Raw genomic sequence first — 14,114 nt, 5'->3', positions numbered from 1 at the left:
GACCTGAGTTTTATCACAGACCCTGTCTTAAAAAGATGGTATCTCCTAGTTATTTTAGCCTATATTATAATCATATGTTAAGAATCCAATCTATCCCAGATCTAAGATTGGGAGTAATATTTCCACAGTATATTATATGCTTATTGAAAATATTATTGGGTATCACATACATATGTTAATGAATAAGATAAAATACATATGATCCTTACTATTGCACATTTCTTGTGGGAAATCCAGGACTATTCATTCCTAGACACTGGATATGTCAGTGTTAATAGCAACTACTTAAGTGACAAAAGCATTTAATCAAATTATGAATAGCTGTCTGAATGCACTAACATGTTAGTAAAATCATGAAGGCTAACATACTCTAAGTAAATAAGACATTGTTTGAGAATAAATTTGGGTCCTGTCATGGGTGTCTTTCTGGGTCTGGGTTACCTCACTCAGGATGATCATTTCTAGTTCCATCCATTTGCCTGTAAGTTTCAAGATGTCCTTGTCTTTGATAGCTGAGTAGTACTTCATTGTGTAAATGTACCAGTTTCTTTATCCATTTTTCTGTTGAGTGATATCTAGGTTGTTTCCCATCTAGTTATTATGAATAAGGCTGCTATGAACATAGTTGAGCAAGTGTCCTTGTTGTTTTGTGGAGCATCTTTTGGGTATATACCCAGGAGTGGTATAGCTGGATCTTGAAGTAGAGCTATTCCCAATTTTTTTTTTGAGAGAGCACCAGATTGATTTCCAAAGTGGTTGTACATGTTTGCACTCTCACCAGTAATGGAAGAGTGTTGCTATTTCTTCTTCCTACTATTCTAAAACCATCTTTAATTGTCTGTAGCTATAAAACATTTCCTGTAGATAACCTTTTTATTATTCATGTTTGTTTAAAAATTTGTTTTCTTTAGTCCTACTCATATACATTTAGACGTGGACCATAAATCAATTACATTTTCTACTTACATTTTTCTAGAGTCTTGTTGATTTAGCATATGTAATTATTATGAAATCAAAGCTAGACATGATCAGTTCAGAAATAAAAAAACTCTATATTCAGCCACACTTAAATATTTCTCTCAGTAATTATGTCATATAAATCTCATGTATTCTCACTAATTGGTTTTCTCTAAAGACTTCAGAGCAAGTGCACTTAGATGCTGAGAAACACCTTCAGCTTTGTCATTTCCAGCCTGGCATTGAACATTGTGACTTTTCCATAAATTAATCATGGGAAAAAAGATTTTTTCCAACATACTTTCAAGTCTTCCTGTACTTAAAAGAAAGAAAGTGTTTTCTATATTGGTATTTTCCAGCTTCTTTACTGCATGGAATTGAGTTTTCCCTTGGAATGTTTACTCTGGTAATGAAGATGTGACTCAAATGCTCACACTAAGTTAAAGGAATTCCTAATTTCATCTCTTCCTTTGCTATCATGTACTTTATACCTCACATATATATCGAAAATCGAAGGAAGTTTTTTATTTACTTCTTGGGGAAGTGCCTAAAGATGTAGATGGTGCTTTGATTATATAAAATTTATGACTGAATAACATTTATAAAATTTTATTTTTTATTTTAAATGGGGAAAACATAAGAAGGTAATGATGTTTCTCTTTGTACTTTGCGCCTCCCTCCTTCTCTTTCTGCAGATCCTTTATGCTTCAGGAAAGGTCTACATGATATTTTTTGTTATGATCAGTTTCTGGTTTGCCTTTTATATGGCAAGTTTGTTCTTAGGCGTACTCACTATGACCTATGAAAAGGAAAAGCAGAGAGCTTCTGAGAAATCCACAGACACAGAACCTAAATTTCAATCAACTGTGAAAGAACAAGAAGAAGAAAATGAAACAATTGAGGTATACATTTGTGCTTTTATGATCCACAAAAATAGAAGAACTTCTCAAAGTCTTGGAACATATGTCCTTCTTATAGATGTCATACCTGTGCATGGTATACTAACCGAAAAAGAAGTGCTTTGGTGCTAATAAGATGGCTATTCATTTAAAAGTATGTTCTTGCAGATGTGACTATGATGCCCAGTGTTCATATCAGTCAGCACAGCCTCCTGTAATTACAGCTCCAAGGCACTCTGACATCCTCTTCAGACTCTACAAGCACACATACAATAAACACAAATAATGTACACACACACAGAGAGAGAGAGAGAGAGAGAGAGAGAGAGAGAGAGAGAGAGAAGAGATAAACACTTAATAAAATAAAATAAATTAAATAATTAAAATAAAAAATAAATAATTAAAATAAATAATGTGTTTTCACTAGAATGGACTCCCTTTTGCTGTCTTATTTTACTCTCCTGTATTTATCTCTTCTTAAATACCAATGTATTTAAATATTTCATATGTATAATTGTTGACCCAAATTTGCCTTACTACTATTAAGAAAGTCTTGATATGCTGTGTTCTTCTAACTTGACATTTTATAATAGAGAATTAGTTTATTACTTCCAAAGTGCTTCATAGAACATATCAGAATTAGCCTTGAACAGTGTGCTCAGTTGTAAATTATGGCTTTCTCAATTTTTCCTATAAATTACTAAGATTATAGGTTTATAGGTACAATGCTAAACATAGAAAAGCAAACATAAATAAATAAATCTTCTGGTCTGCTTAAGAAACAATGGACATTATAATATATGTAGTTATTTTATCCATGGATGATTAAGCCCATGATAATAAAAACTAATAATATTTTACTATGATTTTAAATCCCCTACACTACATAAATAATTTCCAGATTGTTAACCTCCTACAAGAATTCAGTCTGTGAATCTGAAATTATAAGCAGAAATGATGGTCAGGAGACTGTATCACATCATTTTTAAAGTGCTACTTAATTTATTATGTATACAGTATTCTGCCTGCATGCAAGCCTGTATACCAGAAGACAGGACCAGATCTCATAGATGGTTGTGAGCCATCATGTGGTTGCTGGTGACTGACCTCAAGGCCCTTGGAAGAGCAGCAAGAGCTCTTAACCTCTGAGGCACCTCTCCAGCCTTTATATCTGGTGTTCTCAAAAGCCCACCATTGCAATCTGGAGAATGCAGCCATAAGATAACATGTTTAGACACGCATGTACTTTGTAGAAATTGAAGTGTAATGAATTCTAACTTTAAACAGCTTTATGTAACCATGCCAAAACATTTTTAAATTGAAATGCCAATACAACAGGAATGCAACACAGAGTAGCATTGGGCATTGCAAGTGATAGCACATCTTCCTTGAAATACTTTTCAGGAAGTCTGGGAGATAGTCAAAGTTGATACAGAAAACAAAAGTTAGAGAGGTAGTACATTAGAGAATTCTTCTATGGAAAGATGGTAATATAAGTGGGTGGATTATAAAAGTGCAATAAGAAATCTGACACTAATTAAAAATTGGAGGAAGGCTGGCTGAGAGATTAATTATTACAAGAAGTTCCTTCTAAGTTCCAAGTAGATGAATCCTAGCCCCTCCATCCATGTAGCAATCATTGCTGAACAAGTTCTGGAAAATAACTGTACCCCAAGAGGAACTTAAATAACAGGATATCGATATATACTCGATGACTTCATAGATTCTTGTGTCCATAAATGCATGCCTTTGAACAGGAAGCAATTGTGGACTGTATGAACAAAACATGTACAAAAGAGGCCATTGTCACTCATAATTAAGTCATAAGAAAGGAAATTACAAAAGATTTCTGTCTCGGAGTCCTGAGTCCTTCAGACTGAACTCGAAGTGTCTGAAGGAAATGTTGGATGTGGACTTTGTTTTAAAGTGGCATTTTGGAGTCTCAGGGGCTTGTCCCTATATCTCAGTGTACCCAACAGCTTAACAATACTTCCCTTATTCCTAAATGGTGTTTTCTATTGGCTTTAATTATGAAAGAGCTTTGGCATTTCCTGATATCTTCTGTCACTTTGGTAAAATTTGGATTTAATAATGGTTTCCTTGATTTATTAAAATCTTTCAGTCATGAATACTTTGCTTCCTGGAAGAATCCTAAACATTTCCCGTGTAGAGATTTCTGGAAATTGAGAATAAGATCCATTTTTATAAGATTTATTTTCTTTTCTTTCTGTATTTATATATGTCAGGAGAGAAGAATTCAATTACTGAATGTCCTTTTGAAATCGGGTCAAGTTCCAAATTCTAAAGATGGACTTACAAAGAGATGGCTTATTAACAGATTATCATACTGTTGGGAATCTGAGAATTTTGTGGGCTAAAAGCAGAGTGATCCAATTAGACAAATGTGGACTTTAGTTCACTTTAGCCACATAATAGATGCATGATGTTCAGCAACACTGTCAGTCTTGGGAGACATCAGCTTCTTCTTTATCAATAAAATGTGTGCCATTTATACTATCTGCCATAAGATGGTGTGAAGTCTAAATGAAACACACTCAGAACAATGTGTAGTGATAAAGAAGAAATGTCACTAAGGCCATCATCAGTGTCACAGAGCAGACAAAAGATAACTTTGATTTATCAGCAGCAGCAATGCAGACCAAGGATATTTGGACTTTGGTTTTTGGATTCCTTGTTGACTTATGGTTTCATAATACAGTTGAGACAGACCTAGAATTCAACCATGTAGCCCAAGATGGTGCTTAACTCATCCCCTTTCCTCAGGCTGCATCCTGAAAGAAGTATAGGCATGCACCTCCATGCCCAGATACAACATAGGACATTTTTATGGAAAAATCCTCATGTTATATGTAAACTAGTTCATAAGAATATAATATTACTTTGATGAAACATATATTATTTAGTTTATGCCATCCTCTTTGTAAAATGCTTAACATATATTATGCCACATATATTTGTGCCAATACCAGATGTCATAAATGTTCACAGTGGCTCCTAATTAAATTTGGTTCACATATAATAATGATTATAGAGGATCAGAGACTATAAAGATGCACTTTATAGAACAAATGAAAGAATATATAATAACATGGAGTATTCTGATTGGAGGAAAGTATATTAATGCAAAAGTTTTACGTATTTGGCTGTATTTTTGCATTAATTTAAACAGTAATAGAAACATTAATGGCAACATATAAAGTCAGTTTCCACTATGCCCGTCACTTGAAAGTTACTGTTGAATTCCACTGTGTATTTCTTGTTGAGGACTGACAGCTGCAAACATTCATTAATACACACTGGTACTAGTTTTGTTTTTTTTTTACCAGTTGGGAGAAGCCTTGGTTCACTACTTTCCCTTATGTGTTCTTAATCTTATTAATAAATATTTAAAGATAAGGACAATGAAATGACTCAACACATAACAATGCTTGTCATACAAACCTGATGATGGTCCAAGTTTGAGCCTTATAACACCCTGTAAAAGTGGATACAGAGAATCAAATTCTCAAAGCTGTCCTCTTCTGCATTCAGAGATACTTATGCACACACACACACATCAGACACACACACACATGCACACACACCACATCACATACATACACATAGATGCATACAAACACACACGTACACATGCACTCTCACACATACCCATCACATACATATACATACATCATATCACACACATACACAAACACCACATCAGACAATACACATAACATATCACACAGATAAACACACACTATGATGCTCACATATCACATAACACACTTACATACATATACACACATATACATACACAATACATCACACACATATACACACACCAAAGCACACAGATAAAAACACACCATGGCACATTCATACTCACACACATACACACATACATATATCACACACACACACCATGTCACACAAATATACATTCACATACACACACACCACATCACATACATATACAGACACAATCAAAACCAATATTATTTTGATAAAAACAGAAACCTTAAAAAGATCCACAAAGATGCTCTGGACCAGTTTTATTGAGAATAAGCTAACAGGCAAGGCAAGCTGTAAATCTCATTGCCTGCTGGAAGGAGAGGACATTTGCATCGACGAAGAGTCATGCCTTTTACTTTAGCCAAGGACTGGGCTCCAAAAGTTAGATACAAAAAGGAAAGGGAAATATTATTTTTTTAAATTCAAACTCAGAAAAGTGGGAAGGATATACAGTGAAAATTTGCATTTGAACTGGAGATTCTTAGAAGTACAAGTAGACTGTCTCTTTAAGGGAACAATTACTGCTGGTCACTATTCAGATGAACCAGCCCTTTTTTTTTTTTTTTCTTATTACATCTTAATGGTTATCCCATCCCTTATATCCTCCCATTCCTCCCTCCTTCCCATTTTCCCCTTACTCCTGTCCCCTATGACTGTGATTGAGGGGGACTTCCTCCCCCTTTATATGCTCATAGGGTATCAAGTCTCGACAATACAGGCCGGAAACTTCAAATTCCTACCCAGATCTAGCCAATGGACAGGGCATTCTCCACAGTTGAGTGGAGAGTAGGAAATGACTTTCACATGTACTCTGGTGCCCCATATTTGACCACGTCCCCTAGATGGGGAGACCTAGTGGCACTCAGAGGAAGGATAGCAGGCTACCAAGAACCAGCCCTTTCTAAAGGTTGGCTATTAAGAGACCCAGATTGATTAACTCTTAAGGTAGAAGACAATGGCTTGATATGTTCTAATATTGGAGGTCAATCAGAGTGTTGTTTATCCATCTAGGGGCAGAGGTAGAACACATAGTCCATTCTTTTGACCAGGTGGAAGTAGGTTCCATTGATGGGTCTCAAAGAAGCTCTGATCCATGTTTGCATGTGGTATTTTAAATACTTACAGGAGCTTTGCGAGGCTTCCCTTTCTAATGTTACTAGAGTAAATGGGGGTGTGGTCCAAAGCTCACCACGATGAAGTAGCTAATCATACATAAGTGGGTTATAATCTCATGGACTCTCTTTAACTAAGTAACATTTCTTATGGTCCAGCGCCAAAATAGTATGATTGTAAAGTGACCCGATTACATTGGTAATTTTCCTATACACCATTAGCCACTTCACAAATGTGCTGTCACACACACTGAGACAGAAGGCTGAAGATGATGCTCCAAAGTTATAGAGAGTTTTGGGTAACTGTTCAGGCAGCAAAGCGTCTCTGTCATTTTCTCATTTTGAAAGCTGCTAACTGATACTTCCTGTCTAATCAAGTAATTAATTGTATTTTTTTCTCAAGTCTCTGATGGGGTTGCAGAACAGATAGTTTAGGTTTTCAATTAAGCTTTGTTGTTTAGGGGTTAAGATGTTTTTAGGTCTACAGAGATGTTTCAAGTTAATAAAGATGAGATATGATAGATGTGCATTTACATTCAGAATTTAGATGCACCAAGATAGGAAAGATGTTTTCTTCAAGGTTGCAAAGTACAAATAGCCAAAACACTATGAATGTAACTTTTATATAATTACTGATTGTTTCACGGTTCTTTTTGCTGTATGTAGTTTATTGTGTATATGTGTAATAATATAAATGTACATGTAAAAAAGAAAAAAATAATTTAAAATAATAAAAAAGAAAAAGCAAATAAAGTGGGAACAGGAATTTATATCCACAAAAATTAAAAAACTTAAAACCAGAATAATGCAAGTAATTTGAACGTGGAGGCTACCTCTATGCTGACATCCTTATAACATGTATCTAAACAGTATTGACAGTTTTCTAAATATTGTGGATACTGTGATAAAGATAACCACAGTACAATATGTGCACAAAACTCTAGGTCTAATAAGGAGAAAAACTATGACACTGTCAGAAATCCAGAGTTATCTCCAGAACAAAATGAAATTATTTTCTGATATTACTACTAGGAAACCCCATAGAGCTACACACATTATCTTCTTGTGGAAAACTGAGCTACATCTAATGTGCCTGTAATCTAATAACCTATCATAAAATAACCATATGAGAGAGAGAGACAAAGATTAAATTAAAACAAAAATAGCTAAATCAAAATTGTGAAAAATTCTATAGTATAAGTGATCCAATATTTTAAACATAAATCATGTGAAAAATAAATTAAAATAATAAGATAATTAAAATACTTACCAGTTAGGTACAATGTGTGAAACTTATTTGTATTTTGCTTGTACCATATCAACTGTAGTAGAATGTTATTGAACAAAGTTCAATATAAGTTGAATATAAGAATTGAAAGTTGAATATAAGAATTGGATATGGCGTTGGATGATAGTAAGAAATTACTGATACTGGCTGTGACCATTGGAAATTGTGATATAATCCTTTAAACATATCTAAAAATAATTTCATATTTGTTTCACTTAAATATCTTTGGAAAATTGAAAGAGAGTGAAAACCAGAATCTGTTGTGGTTAGGAATTGTTGAGGCCATGTTTGAGGACTCTTCCCTCTCCCACAGAGGTAATCATCATAACTGATGTGACTCCACCAAACTGTTGCTGTCTGAAACAGCCCCAGGAGGGCCAACTCCTCTGGTAGAAGGGGTCACTTGGCATATTATGACCTACACCCAAAGGTAGCGACTTATATGAAGATGATTTCCTAAAAGAAAAATCATTGTCAAAAGGTACACACACATACACAGACATGCACACACACATAGACACACACACATACTGTAAAACAAACCAAGCAGAGCATATAATGAAAACTTTGCTGAGGGGACGTGAGGCACTGGAAAAAATGAATGCGTTATGGAGTTAGAGCACTTCTACTTATTAACTGCCTTAATGTTTTCTGTCCAAACAATCCTTTCAATCCATTCCACTGCCTTAGATTCTTCTAGATCTATTTAATCATCTGTCCCAATAAGTTTAATTTTATTGAGCCAATTGACTGTGTTTTAACATTAGTATATTCTTGGGCAAAAACACTGTGGTTTTCAGGAAATGTTCTTATTGCTCGGTAACATACTTGGCAAATAGATATCCCATAATAATCCCGTAATCGTTGTCAATTGCCTTTGGGCTATAAATAGCACTGATAGCATTTACTACTCTGCTCTATTTATTGTTCAGCTCAGAGTGGAAATTTTGATTGCCTTCAAGTTTTAGCACTTATTTTTAAGCTAACTCTAAATAATTCGCGTACAGCCAGCACCATAGGAAGTGGGCAGTGATAGAACAGAAAAAGCCCTGGAAGCAAGAAGCTGCAGAAAGGTCAAATCCCATATTTAGTTAAAGTCATGGTGTAAAGGTGTGGAGGTTGGATCTAGCCACTACTAAGCCCATTAAATGTCTTTTAGATAAAAACTACACAAATAGAAATGAGGAAAAGATCACCAACTTCTATAAACACTACATTGGATGTACTGGAAGAAACTACGCTTGGACACAAAGAAGGTAAAGTGAAAAACCTACTTGTACTCTATTCAGGAATGAAGGAACTGTCTACAAAACTCGTTCTTAAATAATTAAGCAGTTCCTTTAGAATATGAGAACATGCAAAATGTAAGTAACAAAACGAGTATATTAGGATGATCAATATATGAAACTAAAGAATAAGGTGTCTTCAACATTAGACTGTGTCGCTATGCCGGGCACGGTGGCACATACCTGTAATCAAGGAGTAATCACAGACTACAAATTGTAGCAGTTGCAGTTGAGAGAAATTTGCACGAATGTAAAGAGGTAGAATTAAATCACAGCTGTATGGTATTAATTTCAGTATTTAACCATGACCATTTTGTAACCGCCTCCTGTGGCTTTTGCAATAGGCTTAGTTCGATTACCTTCTGAAAGTCCTTACAGTGCTAGTCCCCTCCACAGGAGCAGCTTGTCTTTTCAATTAATTGTACATTGCAGTTTCCCATGGTTCACAGATTTCCACCACAATTAGAGCATATAAAACAGGAAGAACATGTTAGGTGACTGCTTGTATTATGTATTAGTAAGTCTTCTGGACAACGTCAGGGTATTATCCTTGCTGTTGGAGGGAGGTTATATTTGCCCCTTTGGATGCAGAGGTCTTTGCCCTAATCTCATGTTGCTCAAAGATTGCCTGTATAATCATAGTATCTCAAGTACTTTAGATTCACCTACATTTTTGTTTTTATATATAACCAGCATTTCTTTATCATAGATGACTTCAAGAGCATATATTTCTAGATGATATATCATTAAATCTAGAAATTGAAAAGCATGTTATTCTCACCCATATGTGGTTTATGATAAATGTATGCTTTCCTGTTAATACATTGTTTGCTTCCTTAACATTACATTTATCTAGATCAATAATCATAAACAAAATGAGAGACCAAGATTTCACTTTGCTATGTATTACTATAGACTATTTGTATTTTCTAACTCTAGATACAAAATCAACATCTGTAGTGTCCTTTGCATGAAAACGTTAAATTTGTCTGTCAAGAATTTAAACAATTCTTCAATACCCAACATTTCTCATCTTTTATTTCAGAACCAGAAATATCTAGGAAGAAATGCCCACTGTGTTGGTATAAGTTTACTAAAACCTGCTTCATCTGGAAATGCTGCCCCTGTTGGGTAAAACTGAGCAAATTTGCTGACAGAATTGTAACACACCCATTTGCTGATCTTTTCATTGTCATATGCATCATTTTAAACATATGTTTCCTGGCCCTATATCATTTTCCAATGAGTGAGGAGCTACTGGATCTCCTCACCATTGGACACTTGGTAAGAGCGCATCAGTCATTGTTTTCATTCACAGTTTCAGATATTTTATTTTGTAATTGCTGTCTTTATTGTTTTGTCTTATAACTCACTATGTTGCTGTAGGCCTGGATTGTATTTGCATTGAGTAAGACGTTATGCTCAAATAGTGTCATCATGGGCAGTTTTACAATTGGAATTCAAATTCGACCATTTAGATTTGGAATCCTATACTGCCTCCTGGCAATGAAATCAGATGGAGATGATTTACTGTTTAACCCTTCCCAAACATACATCCTAGGTATGGCTGTCCTATAATGAACATAGAGCAGGAGTGTGCTAATAACACTGGTAGCTCCTTTTGGAATTCTGAATCCTGACTACAGCCATACCCGGACCCATTTGTTCCAATTGTCTCTCTTTATGTTAGATTGGTGTTTAACACTGTAACGAGGTATTTTGAGATTCATGTATAGGTTTTCATGTGGCAAGGCAAAAAGTCAAATGGATTTCTAGGGATTTATGAACATGTTAACACTCAAGAAAATGTATGTTGCTTAAGTTTCTTAACTCTGTTATGTAGTTGCTAAGTACTATACACAAAAGAAAATAGCAGTGCATTCAAAATATACATTTTTACTTGATGCTACAATAACAGGATGCTGAAGAGATGGCTCAGTAATTAAAGTTCATACTGCTTTTTGTAGAGTGCCTAAGTTAGCTCCTGGAGCTCCAGGCACCCACAGCTGGCAGCTCTCAACTGCCTGTGACTCCAGCTTGAGCCTGGGTTTGACCTTTCTGGCTTCTGAATGTAACCACACTTCACCCTCCCTGCACCAACCACACATAGAGACTTTTTCTTTCTTTTTCTTCCTTCCTTCCTTCCTTCCTTCCTTCCTTCCTTCCTTCCTTCCGTCCTTCCTTCCTTCTTGTCTGCCTTTCTTTTTCTTCCTTCCTTTCTTCTTCTTTCCTTGCTATTTTTTTTGTTTTGTTTTAGTTTTCTTTTGTTTTGTGTGTAGGGTTTCTTGATGTAGCCTTGGCTGTCCTGAAACTCACACTGTAGACCAGGCTGGCCTGGAATTCAGACATGCTCCTGCCTCTGCCTCCTAACTGCTGGGATTAAAGCCATACACTGCCACCTCCATGCCACACATATTTTTAGTAAATACATAAAATCGTTAAAACAAAAGTGTAGCAATGACTGCCGTTATAACTTTTGAAATACTGTTTCCATAGGTTTATTCTGGCATTTTTCTGGATCATGTGTATACTTTTTAAAGATTATAAATATAATTACAGCGTTTCCCCTATCCCCCCTCCACACCCTCCCATGTGCCCTCCTCATTGTCCATCAAATTCATGGCTTCTTCTTTCACTAAGTTTCGTTGCATGTATATATGTATATGCATATATATGTACTTCTCTTATTCTTTTATGAGTTGAATTGTTAAGTGTATTAATATGTTATATATATATATATAAGAAGTATTTAAAATATAAGAATGTTTATCCAAATATAACTTTACTTCAATAATAGCTTTCTTAAATTATCATATTCTACACATTATGGCCTGAAATAGAAAATTAAACAAAATGTATGAAATTATCATATTACATACCCTAAACCAATTAGGATCTGAAAAAAAGCTGTGTAGCAGGCAGGAGTGTGGAGGTCCTACCATGTCACTGGTCAGTGTATAATAGGTTCAACTGTAGAATCGTTTTTAGCCATTTGCTTCATTTTCTTTTAGGTTCTTCTTGGAATTTATATAATAGAAATGATTTTGAAGATAGTCGCTGTGCATCCATATGTGTATTTCCAAATAAGCTGGAATATTGTTGACACTATAATTGTCTTTGTTGGATTAACAGGAATTTTATTAATAAATATTGAAGGAATAGATATTTTTATGTTATTCCCGGTAAGTATTTTTATTTCCTAATCTTTATTTTCTTGAACATGAAAGAACACTATTGAAACATATAAGGAAAATATTAGGATCCTCTGTGAAATTCGTTCAGTCAATCTAATTGTATTTAACATTTTCTGTGAATATAAATGTGGGAGAATTTTAATATTATGAAAAAACAAATATGTTACAAATAAAAACAAAAACAGAGTGGATATTATGCCCCACCAGATATTAAAATTCAAATTTATCACAATAGCAAAAGTACAATATTAACAAGTATGTTAAGATCATATTATAGAAATAGTGTACAAAGCTATAAAGTGTGTAGGATGTATTATGAATGTAAAATAGTCACTTGTTTTATTAATAATGTTGATTGCTATGACTTTAAAGGCCATAAATACATAACTACATAATATTGATGAAACGTTTAACTATGTACTATAATCAACACTTATCCTTTGTTGTTTTCTTTCCTTTTATTTTACATGTGTCTATTAGTTGATATTTATTAAATTGGGGAAATATGTGCCACCATTTAAGAATTTGATGCATATCCTTGGCAACACTTTGGTGGCCCTGAAAGACTTGGTCCTGTTGCTGTTCATATTTGTTTACTTCTCTACTGTGTTTGGGATGAAGCTCTTCGGTCAAAGTTACAAAGATTGTGTATGCCGCATAGACCAAGACTGTGTACTCCCGCGCTGGCACATGAGTGACTTCCTCCATGCCTACATGACTGTGTTCCGAATTCTCTGTGGAGAGTGGATAGAGACATTATGGGACTGTATGGAGGTTGTTGGCCAGTTTTGGTGTATTCCTTTTTACATAGTGGTCATTTTAATTGGAAATTTATTGGTAAGTATTGATTGCCCTTATATTTTTCTTAACAAAACATCTGGTATACTGTGTATATTCGTTTGTTGGTGGGATCCAGCCATCTATAGCTTAATTGTCCAAAATAGTGGGTACTTGGTGATTATCAGTTGAAATATAATTGGTTCAATTTGGGCCATGTGGTAATTGAGAAATGTGTACTGGACTTGAAGTCTTAAAAGAATGTGTGTTATTAATAGATTTATATTATATTACAATAATATTAAAGTACATATAGTTTAATTAAATGCAGTAATATTTCCTCTCTTTATGTGTGATTTCTATAAGATTTCTCTTGGCTAGCACTAGGTCATAATATTGTAGTCAAAGTAGTTTTGACATCATGTGGAAATCATTAGACCTGCAGATTCCAATCCCATAAAGGTATATGGAAGCATAATTCACCTTTTAAATCTATTCCCAAAAGATTCGTTTATCCATTAAATTTTAAATGCAACACTGGCTGTCAACCTACCTGCACATTGGCATTATTTGGGGGATTTGTTTTATTTTTCTTTTTAATTTTTACATTCACTTTACATTCCAACCATAGTCCCCTTCCTCCCACACTCCTCCTCTACTTCTCCTTAGAAGATTGGAGCCCTCCAGCCAACCAAGCCCAGCACATCAAGTCGCATCAGGAATGAGCTCATCCTCATCCATTGAGGTCAAGCAAGGCAGCCCTGTTAGGGTGAAGTGGTCAAAAGCAGGCAATAGAGTCCATGTCA

General features: G+C 34.8%; 1 protein-coding gene across 2 annotated transcripts in view; it reads left to right on the top strand.

The window, feature by feature from the left end:
- The window catches only part of SCN7A (sodium voltage-gated channel alpha subunit 7), an 88,091-nt gene that overhangs the window by 46,298 nt on the left and 27,679 nt on the right, over positions 1 to 14,114 (top strand). For both annotated transcript variants that reach the window (XM_084798175.1, XM_084798174.1), the window contains 5 exons: positions 1,653 to 1,859; positions 9,211 to 9,307; positions 10,383 to 10,621; positions 12,349 to 12,519; positions 13,012 to 13,368. In XM_084798175.1, the coding sequence (XP_084654301.1) occupies positions 1,653 to 1,859; positions 9,211 to 9,307; positions 10,383 to 10,621; positions 12,349 to 12,519; positions 13,012 to 13,368 (1,071 nt within the window). The remainder of the gene's footprint in view (positions 1 to 1,652; positions 1,860 to 9,210; positions 9,308 to 10,382; positions 10,622 to 12,348; positions 12,520 to 13,011; positions 13,369 to 14,114) is intronic.

The sequence above is a fragment of the Acomys minous genome, assembly GCF_964271855.1.
Source record: "Acomys minous genome assembly, chromosome: 10".
Classification (NCBI taxonomy): Eukaryota; Metazoa; Chordata; class Mammalia; order Rodentia; family Muridae; genus Acomys; species Acomys minous.
The sequence above is the reverse complement of the archived record's forward strand: the minus strand, read 5'-3'. Positions and strand labels throughout refer to the sequence as shown.